The sequence below is a fragment of the Eptatretus burgeri genome, chromosome 6 (assembly GCF_056783735.1).
Source record: "Eptatretus burgeri isolate ZD-2024b chromosome 6, Ebu_testis_v1, whole genome shotgun sequence".
Classification (NCBI taxonomy): domain Eukaryota; kingdom Metazoa; phylum Chordata; class Myxini; order Myxiniformes; family Myxinidae; genus Eptatretus; species Eptatretus burgeri.
Genome location: NC_140966.1, coordinates 39,328,719 through 39,350,727, shown reverse-complemented (window position 1 = coordinate 39,350,727; position 22,009 = coordinate 39,328,719). Strand labels below are relative to the sequence as shown.

At 47.4% G+C, this 22,009-nt stretch overlaps 1 protein-coding gene and 1 pseudogene across 1 annotated transcript in view; one reads left to right on the top strand and one right to left on the bottom strand.

The window, feature by feature from the left end:
• The window catches only part of IQCE (IQ motif containing E), a 152,384-nt gene that overhangs the window by 82,980 nt on the left and 47,395 nt on the right, over positions 1-22,009 (bottom strand). Inside the window, exon 6 of the mRNA XM_085887038.1 lies at positions 2,553-2,625. Coding sequence (XP_085743164.1) covers positions 2,553-2,625 — 73 coding nt within the window. The remainder of the gene's footprint in view (positions 1-2,552; positions 2,626-22,009) is intronic.
• LOC147024597 (uncharacterized) lies at positions 6,726-9,160 on the top strand (annotated as a pseudogene).

Sequence of the window (22,009 nt, the reverse complement as noted above, 5' to 3'; positions counted from 1 at the left end):
ATTATAATTTTGGCATGTTTTTTTGTTGGAAATCACTTATAACATGTAGAAATGCAAAAAAAAAAATCGAAATTTTGTTGAAAAAAAATTTGCAAATTATTTTTTCTCCAACAATTTTTTGGGGGGGTAGGGGGTGGTTGGAAATCACTTAAAACATGTAGAAATGCAAAAAAAAAAAAAGAAATCGAAACTTTGTTGAAAAAAAGTTGCAAATTTTTTTTTTCCTCCAACAATTTTTTTCTGGGGGGGGGGGGGGTGAAAATCACTTAAAACATGTAGAAATGCAAAAAAAAAAAATTCAAATATTTTTTCAAATTGGCCGCCATAACGGCCATATTGGATTTTGGACCAAGTCCAAAATCTAATGGCATGATCCTTGGACCAGACCTAACCCCCCCCCCCCCCCGCACCGAGTTTCGTCGAAATCCGTCGAGGAGTTTTTCCGTAATACTGTTCACAAACAAACAAACAGAAAGGGGTGAAAACAGTAACCTTCATCCATCTTCGATGATGGAGATTAAAAATAACATGGTTGTGAATGGGAGATGACCTGAGATGGTTGTGAACAGCGGTGTTGAACATCTGGAGGCTTTTAAAGTAAGAAGTAAATTCGTTCAAATAGAAGCAAATTAGTTCCATTTGGAGCAAAATTAGTTAAATTGTGAGGTATTGAGAATGGAGGGGATAAAGGGAATGGAAGGGAGGGAAATAACTGGCACAAAGACATGATTTTTTGTCGTTACATTAATTTTTTTGAAGCAAAGATGGGGATATAAAAAAGAAGTCGAGGAGCATGAAAGGAAAACACTTTGGATAAGAAAAAAAACAAAACAAAAACGAATGAGATGCATGTTAGATGGAGGCAGGATGGGGCACGCTCACTTGCTGAGGCTTTGGGGATTAGGCCAGACACTCATAAGGACACAAATTCGAGAATACACCACAACAAGGTTCAGTAAGACAGAAAAATGGGATGAAAATACAATTAACAACACAGAGATGCAACGACAACAGAAAGACGGGACATATCTGGTGCAGAAAACCCAGCTTTGATGTGCTTCAAGGAGGCAGGTAAAAACCAAAGCCCAGCGTGCTCAGACCTGGAACCGGAAACTTTTTGAGGATAGGAACTTCTTCCCTCGGTATTTATTTCTTCTAGCAATCTCTCACTGGATCAATTTCATAGCTGTTGCCAATGTCCCCCCCCCCCCCCCACTTCCTCTGTGTGAATTAATGCCCGTGAAAGAGCTAGACAACAGAAGGTGACGAGTAAACAGTCTTGGAAAGTGGAGGAAAACAGGCAGTGAAAAACACACAGATGCATTCTTGTGTATGAAACAGTGGAAGATGGGAGAAGCATTCAGCAGTTGGTGAGAGTATAAAAGCTCTAGCGTGAGTATCAGAAGGCTCCATGAGAGTGGGAGTGAGTGATATATATATTTTATCAGGTATTATTGAACCCACATTAGAGAACTGCAAAGGTAAACATACTATATCTGAGCTGCCCTGCTATTTCGTAAATAAAATTGTTTTCCATTTATTTTAACTCTTAAGGCATAAGAAATAATCACACAGCAACCTACACTCAAACAACTACAGAGTTCATAGAATAAGTTACCCTGTGCAGTGCGCAAGCATATACTTCAATTTTAATAACATAATGATTTTAAAGATCGTTTAAAAAAAATCCAGAAGTTTTGCACGATTGAAGCAGTCTTCTACACCACCCTTATACACCACCCCTATACAACCTGTCCAAATACTGCAAAACTGGAGATTCTTGGAAGTGACAAAAAGGTTATTTTTGTTCTTCAGTGTTCAAGTACATAATTCAATTTAAATAAAATAAAGACTGTAAAAGTCAAATAAATAAATAAATTCTGGAATGTACCGCCATTTCCGCAGTGGTTATTTCACCACCGCAGTTATTCATGCCTGTTGTTTGTATCCTTTATGACATCCTTAAAAGGAGAAAGTTTCCTGTTTGGAAGGATTTTCAATTTTGTTTGACTGCAAGGCAGGCAGAGAATAAAAATAGAATCTCACTCCTCTCTATGCATGAGTGATCGGAACAAATTCAGAGCCAATGCACCATAAAACGGAAAAAAAAATTTTCCGATTCATGTTCCGATTCATGTTCAAAATATAAATTCAATTTAAATAAGTTGTTCCTCGATCATTAACTGACATTTGCAGACAGACGGACAGAGGGACGAACATTGAACCAATTGCGAAACTCCACTTTTCGCTTCACGTCCGCTGGGTAAATAATAATGATGATAGCGATAATGGTACGTGGTAGTGATGATGCACTGATATCATCACTGCCACTATGACATTTGTGGCGTGAAAGGTATGGGAGAAATTGAGGAAGATCGGTTGACTATTTCATCAGCTATAAGCTATAACCTTTGCATTTATAATCTTATGCCCAGCAGTCAATCTCAAAAACATGGAGAGAATTGCAATGAGTACTACAAGTCACCAAAGTCTCAGAATAAATTCCATTCATTGCACAAATTTCCTCAAAGGGTAGATTGTATGAAACACACCTCATTGTAGCAAGTTTCCAGCATGATGCGCAACTCTTGGAGGTTCGTTGTGCGAAGATCACTCTGTAGGCTCCTAGGTAAAGAGCAATTTCAGTCAGCTGAGCCAGGACTCATAAAGCATATATACTCATGAAGCACACCTGACTCATTTGCTAACCAGTCACGTATCAGGTAAAGTTGAAACAAACACAAAGCTGCCCTTATTGTCACACTCCATTTTCTGTTTGTCTGTCTGTCCGTTCCTTTATACAATATATTGTCATCATTGTGTATCTGCAGAACAGAACATTTTAGGGCACCAAACTTTGCAGACAGAGTGGGGGCCCAACGGTGGGATTTGGGGTAGGGAGTTGGGGGGGAATGGAGAGGGGGATATTTTGTAACAGCTTGCATTACATGATCACAGGGGAGGTAATGGAGAGTAAAATAGGGAAGTAGTAATTTTAGTGGGGAGGGGGTGGGGAAAGGGGTTGTGGTATCTCCATATCGGGCACTGGCTTTTCACAGCTATATGGGCTGCAGCACTATAAAAAAAAAGTTCATAGAATACCTTACCTTGTGCAGTCTTGAGAAAAAAAGGACATCGATGACTTCTGCAAGTGGCAAATTTGATTGGTCGAGATGATGTAAAATGCTATAATATTTTGTCCAAGTACAGCTAAACCAAAGGATTTTGAAAGTGCCAATAAGAGGATTTGTGTTCTACAGTGTTTAAGTATATAATTCAATTGAAATTAAATAAAGATTTTAAAGGTGGTAGAACTTCTTTTTTTCCTGCAGAAATGTTTTTTTTTGACAAACGGACGGATGGACATACCAAATATTTAAGCAGCTACACCACTTTTAAATTATCCCACTCTTCTCTGCACATGCACAATCAGGAAGAATTCAGAGCCATAGTACTGCTAAACTGCAAGTTCATGTTCTGATTCATGTTCAAAATATAACATTCAATGGAAATTAAGTTGTTCCTTGATCATAAACTGATATTTATAGACAGACAAAGTGAACCAATTGCTTCACCCCACTTTTCTCTCCAATCTTGTATACAAAGTATCCTGTTTCTCTTTTCACAGTTTTATGGGCTGCAGCGTTATTGTGAAACAAGACGTGCATTAGTTTTTTAACACTTTCTTTGAAATATTGTATAGTTTACCGTACTATGTATGTTTACTCTCAGTATATTGTCAGTACAGGTATCCCCACTTAATTAAGGGATTACCCTTTGTTATGCGAACCATTGTAATGCAGGAGCTTGTTTTCCATTATTTATTCAGGGAAAATTGCACTTTTCCAAACGCTAATGTTTTGGTCTGAAAGCAAAGGCATCTGCTTGGTATAACGATAGTTTTAGTTGCAAGTGACAGAATATTATTACTTATCTCATAATCGAGACAGTCACACAATAATAAAGTTAATTTAGTTGCAACACTTACCAAAATTACATGGTTTTCATAGAATACTTATCTGTGCAATCTTCAAAAGACGGTGTGAGCAGGAGTGCCAAGAGGGGGGGGGAGAGGGGCAGGTGGGGTAACTACCCTGGGGCCTGGACCTAATAGGGGCCCGGACCTAATAGGGGCCCGTAATTATTCCTTCAATTTTTTATTTCATAAAATGATTGTTTGGGTTGATAAAACACCGGGGACAACTTTATTTTGTGTCTCCCTCCAAGCCACTCAGGGTGATTCCCTGGCATGGCCATTGCCATGGACAGCGACACCCTCCTCATAAAATAAACTCCTCTGGGAACAATTTACATAATCACAATCACGGTAATGACGTAATGAATTCAATGAACAAAGGAGTGTTGGCCACTCCCCATCCGGACGACTGTGTGTTAAATGAATCTGCATGTAGGAATATGTGAATAACACCCCAATTTTCCTTAAACATGGCATGTGTTTTTGACAATGAAAATACGGAAACCTCCATATAGGTTGTTTAAAAAAATTAAAAAAAAATTTTGAAGGGGTCCCGGATGAAGGGGGCCCTACACTTAGTATTGCCCCAGGGCCAATTCTGGCTCTCAGCAGCCCTGGGTGTGAACCAATTCTTCTGGCGGCAAATTTGTAATTGCATCGATCTACACTTCGGAGGTAAATGTGTACAAATTATACTTTGAACATTTTTGATGTACGCTCAATATGCACTATTTCAAATGGTCATGTAACATTTCAATTTCCTCTGGTGAACGGTTTTTGATGTACACTCAACAAAATGCAGGCACGTAGGTACATACATAATATGTACGTATGTGACCGATTGCTTAGCACTGCTTTTCTCTTCGCGCACACAGGCTAACAATCTTGAGTCCAAGTTCTGTACAAGAAGGTAGCGATGGGAGGTGGTGGAGGAGAAAGTTGTTGTGAACCCTTCATTCTGAAAAGTTAGTTATTCGCAAGCCTTCTGAAAAGTTCATCATCCCACAGGAAAGTTAATCACCCCACTGAAAAGTAAATCAGTGGAAAAACGTATGAACTTATCATCACCATGGAAGTGGCATTGCACAATCACCATGACACTGTGACAGCTCCTTCTTTGTAGTGAATGAAGACTTTGTTAAGTGAGGAATAGTCCTAAATGAAACCATTCATTGGAGTGAAAATTCACTATGTGAACCTTCGCTCAGCAGGGGATACCTGTATATTGTGTTGAAATAATGTACAATAGTATCTACTGTATATGAAGAAGGTCTTGAAGAAGATGAACGAGTAAAGAAGAGGAGAGTTAGGATGGTAGCAAGGCATGGGACTTTAACTCAGAGAGTAGTTAATGCATGGAATGGCCTTCCTGGAAAGGTAGCGGCAGCAAAAACAGTAGATTTAAATTAGTATTAGATCGGTACCTGGAAGTTATGGAGATAGAGGGGTGTAGGGGTGTTGACAGGACTGTGAGACAGTTTGAGTATTGATGGGTGATTGTATGCATGTGTACGAAGTACTGTTGGTGGGGGTCTCGCCAAGGGATGTTGTGTGGTTGATGTTGTGTGTTTTAACCAAGCCCATGCCCCCTCCCCTGAGGGGAAGAAGAAAAAAAAAATACCAAAAAAATACAAAAAAAAAATCTACAAAAACTTAAAATAAATAGATAAACTTAACAATTTTTTTTTTGCATTTTCCTCTTTGGATCCTGTGTTGATAAATTAGTATTAGTTAGGGAATTTTAGCAAATTGTATTGACCATCTGTGAAAAAATTGCTTACCAAAAATTTCTTCACTAACGTATTCATCTAGGTGTCTACTAACACCTATCAATTAGTGCAAACCCAAATCCTTGTGGAAAATTCTGGGGAGCCAATCAAAGTTCGGGTGCTCAGAGGGCCTGCGCGAAAAAAATCGGAAAAATTAACTTTTGCCAATATTGACTTGTGGGATGTCTAACTAGGGGTTTTTTGGGGTGCTGAATTGATTCCAACCATTAGATTTGAGGAAAAATGAATCCCTGGCCGTAAAATATTGATATGATACATTTTTAGATATCTCAGACTGTGTTTTGCGGTAATTTGGCTCAATTGATTCAGATTGTTCAAATTGTGCTGAAACCAGCATACAACATTTTTGAAACCACTACTATATTGTTGGTTATACTTGTGCTCATGCTCAGTAGAATTCTCTGTGTTAGCTGACGTTAGCTAAGAGCTTTTAGCTATAAACTTATTGTGTACCGGACACAATAGAAGTTGAATATATTCAACGTAGAGTGGACCTATTAATGTTAAAACATCACTATGTGTGTTCTGTCTGTTTTGTGTCAAAATTTCATGTCCTGTCTGTTGTTTACAAAAAAAGTCTTATTTTTTAGGACAGTATGGACAAGGATATGACTGAACTTGGCTTGAGGTGTTTCATCTGTGGTGGTTCCGGAATTGAAAAGCATACGCTCTCAAAATTTCCAATAAAGGCAACCCACGGATCTTATCACATTCTGAGCTTGTGGGCGATGCGGAGTTGATCGGGAGACTAAATGAGGACTGGAACAACGGAGAAGACAGTAAGTTGAGATACCATGTGGATTGTAAAACAGAGTTGTACAGTCATGCGAGAAGTATATCCGTCTCCTGCCCTCATAACATTCGACCTGCCTATATGGTTGAAAGCAACACAGATAGTCCTCCAGTCTGAATTGCCCATCATCACAAGACAAGGTGGGTTTCACCTCCTGAAAAGCTTCGTAGGGTCCATCGGGATGGTCATGGCTGACTCTGGGCTGCAAGAGGTCATACAGCTAGTTTATCCAGGCAGCACGACAGCAGAACACATCCTCTCAGGCGGGGCTTATGCCAAAGCCATTTGGTTTCACCTTCTTGCATCTGCAGGAATTGCCAAGTTTGTGCTGAGAGGTGTCTTCAGTGAGCAGGAGTACGAAGACATGGAGGACTTCATCAGGACTGCAAAAGATGAGACAAGAGGTAATCAAAATTCCTCTAATCTAACACATGCACCAAGGATAGTCACTGTCTTCGAGGAGAGGATGGCAGAGAGATTGAATATCTTAGCTGAAGGAGGAAGGACACCAGCACTCTGGGTCTGGTACTATGGCAGAATCGACCTCATCAAGGTAGTCATCAGGAGTGAGCATGTCCCAGACCACACAGGTCATCTCAGCTGCATCATTGGAATGCTCAATACCTTCGCAGCAGCGGGCCACCATCAGTACGAAAAGGGAGCAAGGCTGTATGTACAGCTGATGCATCAGTGACAGGAGAGTCCCATTTTCAAGGAAACTCTATCCAAGTTCACTTTGTAAGGCAACCATGTAGTCAGGTTCTCAGACCATGAATGGTCCGGCACATGGACCGACATCACGATAGAAACCACACTCATGCGTGAGGCAAAATCCTCCGCTGGTCTAAACAGAGGCCGCTTTCGGAATGAGTCTTCTCATAAGTCTTGGGTTCAGACTCTGAACCACTTCTCGTTCATTCACCAAGAGCTAGAAAGAAGCATGGTCAAATGTAGGATACCTGTCCACACCGATGTTAAAAGAGCCCAAATGAAGAGAGATAACGATGCTGTCAACACCATAGTTAGGTTGTTGGAGGAAGTCAACCCTTTCGATGCCACACGGGACAAGAATACTCTGGTGTCCTTCTCAACTGGGTTCAGCAGCACTCCCGAAGACCAAGTCAACGCTTATCAAGCAGAAGAAGTTGGCAGAGCCATACAGGCTAAGATGGATGGGAAAACTGTTGTGGATGCAATGGTAACCAAACACAAGGTCAAATCACTTGCAAGCCTCAGATCTGGACCAAAAGTCAATGGCGAGAAGCTGGTCATTGACTCACTGAAGCGATTCAACCGCCTCATTGTCATCAGTGAGCGTGAAGTCAAGACCAAAGAAGCTCTGCGCTTTGAGTTGACGCCAAAACCGATGTCTCTGTTTGACAAAAATCAAAAGTTGCGAAAGCCAGACAAGGCTGCCCGAGCAAGGTCCCTGAAGGCATGTGTGGCACCTGTCTAACAACCCCCCTGCACAAGCCTTGTGGTTGATGGTGGGTGGCTCCTACACAATGTCAAGTGGGAGGCTAACCTTACTTGCAAGGATGTTGCCGAGAGCTACCTCCGGTTTGTGAAGTCAATGGGGAGCCATCGCCTCCGGATAACGGTGGTCTTTGATGGTTATGGCAGCTCCACCAAGGACCATGACCACTTGAGACGAACAAAGAATGCATGCTGTGACATTCAAATTCGTCTGGATCTCAAAATCATCATTGCAAGAGAAAAGTTCCTCGATAACAAGAACAACAAAGCCCAGCTCGTTCTGCTCCTTGCTGAGACATTTAGTAGGAATGGAATCAGTGTACAGCAATGCTCCTATGATGCCGACACCTCCATCGTCCGCGCAGCTCCAGATGAGGCAAGAGAGTCCCCTGTCGAGGTGAGGGCTGAGGACACAAACGTCCTGGTTATGCTGATTCATCATGTTGCAGACCATCCGATCTTCCTCACGACAGCCAAAGAAACATCGTACGATGTCGGAAAAATCCGGGAGGCCCTCCCAGAGATATACCAGAGGTATCTCATCTTCTTGCACAGCTTCTCTGGCTACGATACAGTGTCTGAAATTTTTGGGTTTAGCAAATCAACTTTGCTAAGAAAGCTCTGCAAGACTGATAAAGCAGAGAGGGCAATGGACGTGTTTATGGACATCCGAGCTGAGAAAGGTGATATCATTAAAGCAGGCTATGATCTTTTCATGCTCATGTTCCATGGGAAATCCTCCAAAGACTTTGAAGACTTGAGATTCGACATCTTCAGCAAGCGAGCTGCTACTGGGAGCATAAAACCTGAGAAACTCCCCCCCCCCCCCCCCGACAACATGAGCAGCAGCACAGCACTCTCCAAGCTTACCTCCAGACTAGAGACTGGCTGATGCTGCAAAGTCCAACGTTGGATGCCCAGGACTATGGATGGCAACTCACTGAGCAAGGATATGCACAAGTCCCTTCTACAGACCCAATTGCACCAGACTACCTCCTGACGTTTGCCAGCTGCAACTGTGCGGGGGACTGCAGCTCACTCAGGTGCTGCTGTAAAAAGCAAGGAGTCAAGTGTATTTCTGCTTGCGGCATCTGTCATGGTAACTCTTGCATGAACATAAACTAGCTGGATGATAAGAGGAGTGAGGAAGATACTGGGGAGTTTGATGAATAAGGTTGTAAAAGCTGAAGAAGCAACATTTCCATTGAGCACAGGTCAAGTATGGGAGCATGTGCCAGAACAGCGCGTCGCTGAGTCCATTTTCCGCCGGTACACCAGGAGCCTCCGTCTGGCCATCCCCCAGGCAGATGCCAGGCCCATCCCCATCTCCTTGAGATGATGGTCAACCTGCTGCAACCACGAGGCACGTGGTCAGCCCACTGGCCTCCTCCACTCATGAGACTCCCTCGCTGAGAGAATCTGGTGAGCAGGATCAGCGTCAGGAAAACGAGCCGCATGTCCATACAGCCGCAAATGACGCTCACGGACTATGCAGGTAACAAATCTCATCCCAGTCTCTCTCAGCAACCACTTGTTTGACACAAAGTCCAAGAGTCAAGGACCAGTCTGACCAGCGATAGTCAAGGATTCTCTGAAGAGACCTGGTACCAAAGCAATTAAGTCTCCCTCTCAGATCCCTGGTAAGATTCCAAGTCTCACATCCGTAAAGCAAGACTGGAAGTACCAAGGACCTGAAGACTCGGACTTTCGTCCTCCCGCACAGGTACCGGCAGCGCCACATCCCATGATCCAGTGAATCCATCACTCCCCAGGCCCGACCCAGACGTCGATTGACCTCTGACTCACAGCCAGCAGAGACATGAATATCACTGCCAAGGGAAGTGAATCTCTCCACGACCTCAACATCCTCACCACAAACAGACACAGACAGGATAGCAGCATCCAAGATGTCACCGAAAGCCTGGATTTTAGTTTTGACCCAAGAAACCCGTAATCCCAGCGGCTCCGACTCCTCATTCAGCACCTCGAGGGCCCCCAAAAGGTAATCTAAAGTCTCCGCAAAGATGACTGCATCATCTGCAAAATCAAGGTCCGAGATCTTGACATTCCCAAACGATGCACCGCAGCTTGATCTCTCGGACATCCTCCCTAAAATCCAGTCCATACAAGTACTGAAAAGTGTGGGGGCCAGTACACACCCCTGACAAACTCCAGAAACAACTGGAAATAAGTCAGAGATGGTACCACCACACTTCACAGCACTCTCAGTACCAGAGTAGAGTTCAGACATCAGATCGATCAGTTTTGGTGGCACCCCACGAAGACCAAGAATCCTCCAGAGGACATCCCGATTCACTGAATCAAACGCTTTACAGAGATCAACATAGGCTGCAAGCAGCCCCTGCCGAAACTCTCATCTGCGTTCGGTGAGAACACGAAGAGCAAGGATAAGGTCAATCGTTGACCTCTTTGGTGTAAAGCCTGACTGCTCTGGACGCTGGTGCTCAAGCAGATGGTGGCGAACCCTATCAAGAATTATCCGAGCAAAGACCATGCCCAACACTGAGAGCAGCGTCACCCCTCGGTAGTTGTTGCAGTCTTGGCGATCACCCTTCCCTTTCCAGAGAGGAACAACAAGGCCCCTCTTCCAATCAGTTGGGATGATGCCTGTGTTCCAGGCAGAGCACAAAACTGCCTGCAACGACACGAGTGAAGCATTTCCACCAGCCTTGAGAAGTTCAGCATGGTTGCCACAGATCCCTGGAGCTTTGGCCCGTTTCAACCGGTTCACCGCAGTCCGTGTTTCCACAAGCGAAGGTGGACCACAGTTGATTCGAGGGTCAGCAACAGGGATTGTAACACCCTTGACGTCCAACTCGACAGCTGGGGGATCAGCCTGGTGCAACCGCTCAAAGTAACCGGCCCAGCGGGCCTTCACTTCAGACTCCTCTGTCAAGAGCCTACCACTCTCTGCTCGAACTGCAGTGCTCCGAGGGATGGGCTTGGATGAACGTAATGTGCGAATTCCCCTGTAAGCGGGACGAGAATCACCTGTCCACAGGTGATGCTCTACCCCCTCACAGATTCCTCGCACATAGGCCTCCTTGTCCACCCTCAGTGCACGTACAGTTTTACGCCTCAGCTCCCTGAACAGCTCAGCTCTGCCATTCAGCCTGGCCTTGCGACTCTGGTCAATGGTATCCAGTGTCCCTTGAGAGACAAAATTCTTCTTTGCCCTGCGGTGAACTCCAAGGCATCCACCGGCAACATCAAGGACGGTGGTCTTGAAGGTGCTCCACAACTCTTCAGGACCCCCCAAAGCACCCAGACCCCCCAAGTGTCCACTCAGCCTGTTCGCAAACTCCTCAGCTACTCTCTCATCCCTGAGCTTGCCAACATCCAGCCTAGGCTGGGATGGTACCATTCTCCAGGATTTAAGGTGCAGCTTTAGGGTTGCTACAACAAGCCTGTGGTCAGTATTGAGGAACTGAGTACTCCGTTAGACCCTGCAGTTCTGGATCATCCTCCAACGACCGTCAATGAGGACATCGTCAATCTCCTTTGCCACACCGCCAGCGTTGGAATACCAAGTCCAGCGATGAGCTTGTGGGCGCTGAAATCATGAACCAGCCACCCTAAGTCCATGACTTCTTGCAAAGTCAAGGAACTTAGTGCTATTCTGGTTCATAGTTCCTGACCCATGGGGACCAACACATGTCTCATAACCATCCCTATCAGTTTCAGTCGATGCATTGAAATCCCCCAAGACTAGAAGTGTATCCCGTCTGGGGCACTGATCAACCACAGACTCGAGCGTGGCGTAGAATGCATCTTTCACGGTGAGATCACTCGCCTCAGTCGGAGCATAAACAGAGACCAGGGAAATGACACCTAAGGAATGACGAATCCTTAATCTCATCATACGCTCGTTGACCGGTGTTACCTCAATTATCATTGGGGTCAGCTTATTGGACACAGCTACAGCAACTCCTTGGGTATGGTAACCATCAGAGCGACCAGACCAATCGTAGGTGTAACCACCCACCATTATCTCGCCGCAATCCGGTCTCCGAACCTCAGAGAGTGCTGCAATCCCGATGTCCAAACGCTTGAGCTCAGATGATAACAGAGACAGGTGATTATCCTCTCTTAGGGACAGGACATTCCAGGCACCCACCCGAAGGGACCGCCTCAGGTTAACCCACGGAGACCGCCGTCTGGTGGACGACACCTCAGCACCACTCCAACACCCTCTCCCACAATCTGACCCAGGGATGTTACCCCGTGGTTTCCCTCCTATCATCAAAGATTGGGGGTCCCGAAGGCTTTGCCCCAATCCCGTCATCTGGTGAGCTGCCCTGCGAAGGGAAGCTGCACAGGATGTACTCCCATGGACTGGGTTTTCAGATTTTTTTTGCGTTTTTGTGTTTTGTGGAATGAAGGGTTTTACGGTGGCCAGAGTGCAAATCCTGCCACCAACCTCCTAATAAAAAGTAACCCAACTGCAGGAGGACGTCCGCAGACACAGTTGGGCACTAGATATGGATGGCCGTTGGCTCACAAGGAGCTCCTCCGCCTTTTGACAGGTTTTGTTTTTAATCCTGCTGGGTGTCCATATCCAAACACCCTCCTCACCAGAAAACCTGGTGGGGGAGACGGTTTAGTCGCTGACAACCCGACCATGGAACAGGTTAGTACAGGTTTACATGGTACCTGTAGCAGGTCACAGATCTAACCTGACCTGACATGATTGAGCACAGTTCTGTTAAAAATGTCAATAAAATACATTTTATATGATCAAGGAGTGTTTTTTTCTCAAAGATAATGGTTGGAATCTATTCAGCACCCAAAAAACCCCGAGTTAGACATCCCACAAGTCAATATTGGCAAAACTCAATTTTCCGATTTTTTCGCGCAGGCCCGCTGAGCACCCGAACTTTGATTGGCTCCCCAGAATTTTCCAAAAGGATTTGGGTTTGCACTAATTGATAGGTGTTAGTAGACACATCGATGAATACGTTAGTGAAGAAATTTTTTGGTAAGCAATTTTTTCACAGATGGTCAATACAATTTGCTAAAATTCCCTAACTTTATGGTGTTCGCGCAGGCATGATGGGTTGAATGGCCTCTGCCTGTGTCTGATTTCCTTGCATTTCCTTGTATGACATGTCATTGAGAAGGAGACGACCTCAAAGAATGAAATTCCGTTTAATCGAACTATATGCAATTTCACAAAATACCTTTTATAAATCCTCGCCTTATTAAATTTTATCTTTTAAAATGCAGCTTGTTCTTTATAATGTAACTGTGTGCATGACTTTGGGCTACTACTTTTTTTTTTACTCGAAACACCCTCTCAAGGCCCAGTCACACCTTGATGTTTTCGCCAGCAATGGCAACGTTTGAAAATGTATGTAAAACGCTGGCTTACGCTGAACTTTTGATGTTTTTTTAAAGATTCGGACGTATTCATAACGAGTTGGTCATATGCATAACATATTAAGGCGCTGTCACACCTTGACGATTTAGCCAGCAATGGCAACGTATAAAAATGGATGTAAAACGTTGGCGTACGCTGAAATTTTGATTTTTTTTTTTAAGTTTTGGTCGTATTCATAACGTGTTGGTTGTATGCATAACATATTAGTAACGGGCACAGAACGTTTCGTTGTCTTATAGATAACTTATACCAACGAATGCTTAGCCTGCTTTCGGCGTTCACAACCTATGCCCAACGATAGTTTAACTTAGGCATAGCGCGCTGCACGTATCGCCGACGAACTCGTGGCGTAGCCTATTAAAAACATGCCGCACGCCGATTTAAATCATAACCGCCTCAGAATTGGAAGTGTCAACATCGCAGTCACACCTTGACGATTTAGCCAGCGTATGCCGACCTATGAAAAATGTGTCTAAAACGCTGGCACACGTCGAATACGGCATGGGTAAGTTGTGTATACGTTAAGAGCACGCTGAAAAACGATGAAGTATGCTGTCATATTTCGTGGTACGTCTCGTACGTCGTGAAATTTCAAGCATGCTGAAAATTTTACGACGTACTCGCTGTATGGCTCACACGTTCCGCTACGCTGGGAATAAGTTGTAGGCACGATATGCGATCATTGACACACGTCGACACAAGTTCCTTGTAAGTTACTCATAAGTCGAAACACGTCGGGGTAATGTTTAGCATACCCGAAACTTATTTTCTCCGTCAAGGCACATTTTCTTTTTTTCTCCTTGGCGCTGTGAAGGCACGTGACGAAATATCTGAAGTTGTTGTTGTTGTTGTTTTTTATTGTTATTATTTTTTTTTAATCTATCATGAACTTTAAAATATATTCGGACATTTGCTTTTAAGTTTCGACGTCGACGTGACAATATCCTCAAACAGAAAATATTCACAGAGGAGGAACTAAGAATAAGACATGAGCAAACTGAAGGGGCAATCGGACGTGACGTCACGGCACGTGACGAAATATCGGAAGTTATTGTTTTTTTTTTTTGTTTTTTTTTTAAACGCTGCCAATACGCCATTATACGGTAGCTGTAAATTAGAAACACGTTCAGTAAGTTCTGTGGTCGTCCGGAAGACATCAATCAAATACATCTACATACGTCAATATGCGTTGGAGGTACGTTACACATAGGTTCAAAGCACGTTACTCAGAGGTTAGAAATAAGTTTTGGGTACGCTAAGCATTACCTCGACGTGTTTCGACTTATGAGTAACTTACAAGTAACGTGTCTCGACATGTGTCAATGATCGCATAACGTGCCTCGACGTGTGTGCAACGATCGTGTAACGTGCCTACAACACGTTACTCATATGTTATAAATAAGTTTCGGGAACGCTAATCATTACCTCGACGTGTTTCCACTTATGAGTAACTTGCAAGTAACGCGTGTCAACGATCGCATAACGTGTCTACAACTTATGGCCAGGGTACGTACGTGTGAGGTACGTGTGAGGCATACGCTGGAATACGTCGTAAAATTTCAAGCATGCTAAAATTTGAGGACAACCGCAAAGTACAACGATGAAAGCCAGCGTACTACGACGTATGGCAGTGTTTTTCAGCGTGCTCTTAACATATACAAACTTTCCCATAAAGTATTCGACGTGTGCCAGCGTTTTAGCCCAATTTTGCATACGTCCGGCATACGTTGGCTAAATCGTCAAGGTGTGACAGGGCCTTTAGTAACGGATATAGACCGTTTCGTTGTCTTATAGATAACTTATACCAATGATTGCTTCGCCTGTTTTCGGCGTTCACAACCTATGCCCAACGATAGTCTAACTTATGCATAGAAATGCACGTATCGCTGACGATCACGTGGTGTAGCCTATTAAAAGGCTGCCGCACAATGATTCAAATCATATCCGCCGGAGAAATGGAAGTGTCAACATCGCAGTCACACCATGGCAATCTTGCCAGCGTATGCCGACCTCTGAAAAATGCGTCTAAAACGCTGGCGCACATCGAATACGGTATGGGTAAGTTTGGAACACGTGAATAGAACACTAAAGTACGCTATCATTCGTCGTAGTAAGTGGAGTACGTCTTGTATTTTTAAACGTGTTAGGCATTTTACGACGTACTTGCCGTATGCCTCACATGTTCCGCATGCGATGGGAATAAGTTGTACGCACGATATGCGATCGTTGGCACACGTCGACAAAAGTTACTTGTAAGTTACTCATAAGTCGAAACACGTCAATGTAATGGTTAGCGTCAGGGTTCCAGACTCCCTGGTTTTTTTTTTTTTCTTCTGTATGACGGTGATGTTGACACTTCGATTTCCAGTGCGGTTATAATATTGTTACGGTTGTGGAAATTCGCAAACCACCATTCAGGTCCCGTAGGTGAGATATCTCTGTAAGTACATGTGTAGTTAGCCCAAACCCGTTGTTTAGAGGGAAGAAATGTGATTCATTCGGGCTGCGACCCTTTTGCGATAGCCGTTTTTCTGTTCTATCTTTATTTTGAACCAACCACGTCTCAACTGCCATCACACAACAACCACCAACCACAACGCCGCTTCACAACAACAACAACGCCAACAGCCACGATCTTTACCTTCACAACTCGCTCCCGCAAACATCGCATCACCGCCATTCCAGGTGGCACCATGGCCATAAACCACCACCATGATCCCTCCACCACCTTCACCTCTCTTGTTCTGTGGCCATTCCCGCACCACCTGGGAGCACCAAGCGTCAGGCTGTCCTGGACTCGTACGGGACGCGCGCCGAGCCGCGAGTGCAAAATGCGGCCTTTCCGAGGAGAATTCGGATCAGGAAAGCTGCACGCCCACTTTTGATCCGTCCAATCAGCAAGCGCGGGGCGGTTTGGCCCCGCCTCCAGGCGCGTCGGTGTAGAATCAAGATATGCAAATTCCAGGATCAGGGGAGACTCACGCCCCTTTTTCTCCATCCAATGGGTAAGCGTGGCTCCACCCCCGAGCTCGTTCTGATCCAGAAATTTGCATATGGGTTCTCCTGCCGGCCTATAAAGTGCCGAGCGCAAGGCGAATCATGGCAGAGTCAGTTTTAGTAGGGTCGGTCTCGGCAGAGTCGGTTTGGGCAGAGTCGGCCTTGGAAGCGCGGAGAGTGTTTTGGGCAGAGTCGGGTTGGAGCGCGGAGTGGAGTCGGGAGGCGAGGGCATGCAGGTGGTTTGCTGCAGTCGGCTGAGGAGAATTGGGGAAGAGACCGAGGAGCTCGGGTCCGAGGCAAGGAATACGGCGGTCGGCAACGAGGTCGCGGTGGAATCGTTCGTCACGGGACCCAAGCAAGCCAGCTATCCTCTTTCCCCAGAGCATCAACAATTCCCCCCCCCCTTTTCCCCCGCGCTGAGATAGTGCGAAAAGGGGGCCCCGTACCCACCCCACTCCAAGCAATGCCAACGAAACCCGCGAAGGAGCACGAAGTTGGGGCACCGCCGCGCTGCCACATTTGCAGCTCATCACAAAGACATGGGTAGGATCCACCCGGTCTTGCGGACCTGACCGCTCTTTCAGATCCCGCGCAAATATTGGCCCACAGGCCCCGTCTGCCCCCTTGTCTTTGAGGGTGGCCCTTTTCTTTTGTTTCTGTGTAAACGTGTGTGTGTGGCGCCAATCTGGTGAAGTAAAACTGTGTAAGTGTTGCCTTGTGTACGCGTAGTCGGTTGTAGATCTGCATTGTTGTGTTTCTTTTGTTGCAATTGCTTTATGTGCATTCTGTTTAATTGTATATATGTGCTGTCCGTGTCCCGCGGAATAAATGTGCATCATGTTGAACTGTTTTCCCATTTCGCTTCGTCTTTTCTTTAATTGAATCTCCATCTTGCTTCAAGTAAAGGGTTGGTAGTGGGCTTAATACGCCTGATAATTAATCGGAACCGTCGAGGCCGACGATAACACCGCTCGGTTATCCCGATAGTATGGAACGGGTCGCTTAAGCGGCCCGTGTCCGGGGTCGACCTGCGGCGAGGTGCGATCGCCCGGTCTACCCTCCGCGTGGGTACTTAGGTAGGTCGAGTTTGGCGAACAACCCTATCCCACGCAGGTGGCCGATTGGCACGATCGTGGTGAGGCTGATAGGCCCACCCGTGACTAGCTCCCGGCGTTAGTCCGAGAGGGTCACGACAGAATTGTCCGTCCGGTGGGCGACGTGCCGCGATTCGAGTCACGTGGCCGTTCGCACGCCGGCGGGCGTGAATTCGCAACACTGTTGTCAGGTCGTGGGACACAAACTCATCCCCCTCCTCGCGGCACTGGTGTCAGAGAGCGGGAAAACGGGCTCTCCTGTCTCCAGCTAAATTCACGGGGAATCGGTCCAGGGGTGAGAGGAGCGACCCCCGATTCCCTCCAAATTACGAGCGATTCAAATTAACCCCTTACGAGAAATAAGATGGCGTCTCAAGGCGAGCGGGAGCCGGGGGTGTTAGAAATGGATTTAGAATGTGTAGAATCCATGGCCCAGGATGAGAACCCCGAGCAGGAAATGCTGGTTGTACAGGACGAACTTTCCCCCCAACTGAACCCAGTGTTCGAAATGGGCGCAGTGGCTGGGGTGGCGGACGAACGGCCCCCACGTGCGAATTCGCCCACGGATCGGACGATGGAAATGTTTGAGGCATTGATGAGAAAAATGGATGCGAATACGCAACAAATGAAAAACGAAATAAAAGCCATGAACGAAAAAATGGAAACAAACATGAAGGAAGAAATGAGAGAACTGCGGGGTGAGACGCAGAATATGGGCCGAAGCCTGCAGGCGGGCATGAAGGCAATAACCGGGGAGCTTAAAATGGCGACGCCACGTGTGGGGACGAACGAGCTGGGAGGGGGTGCAACGGCTGTCAGGCCCGCGGTGGAGGCGGGTAAGGACAAAATAATTCGGGAGACGTGTTGGGCGAGGGTCGTCACGGAAAAAGTGACGGTGACCGAGAGGGAAAAATTAAATGGGGAGACCAAAACGTGTGAGACGAGACACGAGGTGACGACAAAGGAAATAAAAATAGTGGAGACAAGGGAGGTAAAGGGTGAAGAGGTGACCGAGTTGGCAGAGACACGGGAGATAGAGAGTGAATTGGACGGGGTTAGAGACGCACACACACACAGAGGTAGTGGAGGACAATGGGGGTGAGCTGGCGGACTGGGTAGAGTCCCAGTGCGAGCAGTTGGATAGCCTCCTCCAGGAACAGAGGGAGCCGCTATGCTCCCTTGAGGCGAGTCACGACCAGGTGGGTTCGATCGTGCTTTGCGAGGTTGAGGTGACACGTGCTGTGGACAGGTGCACGGAAAGCTTGGGGGGTATAGAGGCCCCGGAACCCCTTGTGGGGACACGAATCCCCAGTGTGGTTCTCCCGGTGTGTGTGGTGTCGAGGTGTGTGTTCACGAGTGTGGCGAAATGCGTGCTGCAATGCACGCATAACGCGGTTGAAAGGGCGTGTGTGAGAGCGACCGGGTGGGTGACAAAGACCCTGTGTGTGGATGAGACCCCAGGTGTGAGTGCGCCCCCGTGTGTGGAAGCGACCCCGTGTGTGAGTGGTGTGGTGGCAAGAGTGCCGAGGTGCGTGCTCTCCAGCACGACGTGTGTGGATGAGACACCGCTGGTGAGTGCCCCCGCGTGTGTGAGTGGTATGGTGTGTGCGAGGGAGGTGGCATGCGTGAGTGAACGGCCGAGTGTGAGGGAGACAGCGTGTGCAAGGTCGCTGTGTGTGAGGGAGATGTCAGTCGGCATGTGTGAGCATGCAGCCGCGTCTCCCGATGTGAATGTAATGGAATGGTGTGTTAGCGTCGTGACACGCAGGTGTGCGTGGGTGGAATGGCGACGACAACGGCGACAGAGGGACAAAAGCCGAGTAGCGGCTGTAGAGGTTTTGAGCACCGCGCCGGGTTCACCCAGCAGCGAGCGTGAGGTCCGTGCTGTGCAACGCATGAGGCCGCCACGTGCTCGCTTGCGGGAGTGAAGCCCGGTCCGGAAAGGAGCGCGGTGAATGTTGCCGATCCCGCGATGGACAAATGTTTCGGCAGGATTTCGGATTTGGACCGAATGGGTTCTCCACGCGGGCGTGTGTGTTAAGCTCCAACGGGCAGAGCACATGTGTTCGCGTGGGGAACCCCTCGAGACGTGAGGCTTGTGGTTTTTTTTTATGCGCCGGGTGACGTCATGGCTGCGTGCATGGCTGGAATCCGGCAGGAGGGTGAATCCCTGCCGGATGGTACCGTCCAAAAGGGACGAGGGACGCGAACAGCTGCCAGGACGTCACGCCAAAGGTGCGTGGCTGTGAATTGCCGCGCTGGTGCACAGGTTGTGAGTTGCCGCGCTGGTGCTGCGCAAAAATTGAAAAAAAAAATTAATGAACAAAAGCAAGCCTCGCTTTCGGGTGAACAGGATTCCCTGGCAAGGGGTGGATGATCCCCTTGGCCTGGGCACAGGATGGAACTAGCTAGGGAGAAGGGTTAGCTTAGTTAGACCTGCTCCATGGGGCAGGGGTAAATCCTCATGGGGCCCGTGGAATGGATTAGGTCGAGGGTTTTAGTTCAGATTTAGGATTGGGAAATGATTTATAGAGGTTTGAGGACAGTGACAGACTTTGGATGTGTAGAGGGGATGTTGTTTAGCTACGTAGTGTTAAAAGGAACGTGCTGTAGTGTAAGGGACGACGTGGGAGCACGAGTTAGTTAGGGGAGGTAGTTAGAAGGATGGCAGAGTCCAGTGGTGTGTGTATTGAAGAGTTGATGAGTTGAGTGGAAAATGAGTACATGATGAGTGAGTGAGGCCAGCGGGTCTGTGTGAATGGAGCGAATGGGGAATGCATGGTGCGATGAGTGATTGGGGGGAGGAGTGACTCCCGCCCAAGGGACCCCGGGGTCAGTGTAGACTGAGTTAGTGGGTAAGTACAATTGACAAAATGGAGGTCGTTTTGCTGTTGGTGTGAAAGTAGGCTCGAAACCTGTTTGGAGGGGTGCAGGAGCCTTGTTGACGGGCTGGGAGCGTGGTTGCGAAAGGTGAGTATCGCTGAGTGGGTACCCCAGGCACCAGGCTAGTCGGCTGTAGTAGGCCAAGGTCCCATGGGGGGCGGGATAGCGTAGTAGGCATGGGTGCGTCCGCTTGGTGCGGGGCCCCAGTAGCCGCGTGGGCAGTGTTGTGGGCATGGGTGACCCTCGGAAAGGGGCCCGGGAAGCCAGCCTGCCACGTGTGCGTTTCAGGGGAGGTGCCATGGGGGGCACTCCCCGGTGTTAGGGAGCTGGTAGGCTCGGAGGCAGTCGTGCCCGGGGGTGCCATCGTAGGAGAATCGGCAGAGGGTAGTGCCTGCCAAGGGAGCCACGTGTCCCAGCCATGAAACCGTGTGAGGGCACGGGAAGAAAATTGGGGGGCGAGGCCCGAAATTGTAAGGACACCAACACAGGCGACGGGAATCTGGGTTGTTAGAACCAATAGTTTAAGCGAGAGGCACTTGTTGAAAGCCCCAGGGTAGTTTAACAGTTAAATGGTTAGGGTAGATAGGAAATGTACCCCTCCGCACCATCCATCCCTACGCTCACGTTGTGGGCCGCTGGACCCACTTTGTGTTATAGATCGCTGAAGTCTGGGGAGGCCATCCTGAGGCTTCGTTGGGCCTCGACGCAGGACGCAAGCTCTCCCTTATTCCCTCCGGGAAGGGAACGTAGGGGTTGGGAGTAGGCTAGTAGACGATAGGTTAGCCGAACAAGGACGATAAAGGGGGTTAGGGGACGATTTATATTGGGGAAGTAAAAAAGGAAATAAAACAAAAAAATTAGTTGGGGCTAAATTGGATTTTTTACAAATTAAGGGGGTGGGTATGGACAGTGACAGGCGAAGGCGATAGGTGGGAGGGAGACCGTAGAGTAGGTCCGAGCCCGCCTTCCGAGTGGCCAGCACCACTGCACTCCCTCCACCAACCTCCACTGCAAGGCAAAGGCCGGCCCACTTCATCGGCAGCTGTTGTTTTGCTGCAAGGCCTGTGCCGGCCAGATCGTCTGCATCTGCGGTACTTCAAGGCCTGTGCCGGCCAGTTCATCTGCCGGCTGTGTTTGCCTGCAGCGGCCTGGTTCTGCAGGTTGTGTTTGCCTGCTGCCCTTGCCATGCCATGCCCACTGCCCCTGTTCACCAGGCCCATTCGATTTCGCTTTGCCCCCCCCCCCCTGTTCATTTCCATGTGCGCCAGGATCAAGGCAACAGGTTGCAAGCTGCAAGAACTGCCCTGTTGGCAGCTACAACACGGGCCTGCAGTGGCGGCCCGTGCACAGTGTTTGCGTCCATCCATTCATCCATCCATCCATCCGTCCGTTGTGTTCATTGCGTGTGCCACTTGAGCTGGTACGGAAACTGCGTTTGTGCAGCCCGTGCACCGTTTTGTTGCTTGCGTCAGTGCCCGTTCAGTGTTCTGCAGGGACTGCCTTGCGGGCAGCCGCACCAGGAGACTGCATTTGTGCAGCCCATGCACCGTTGTGGTTCACTGCGTTCATTTCAAAAGGGAAGGCCTTGGACTGAGTGTG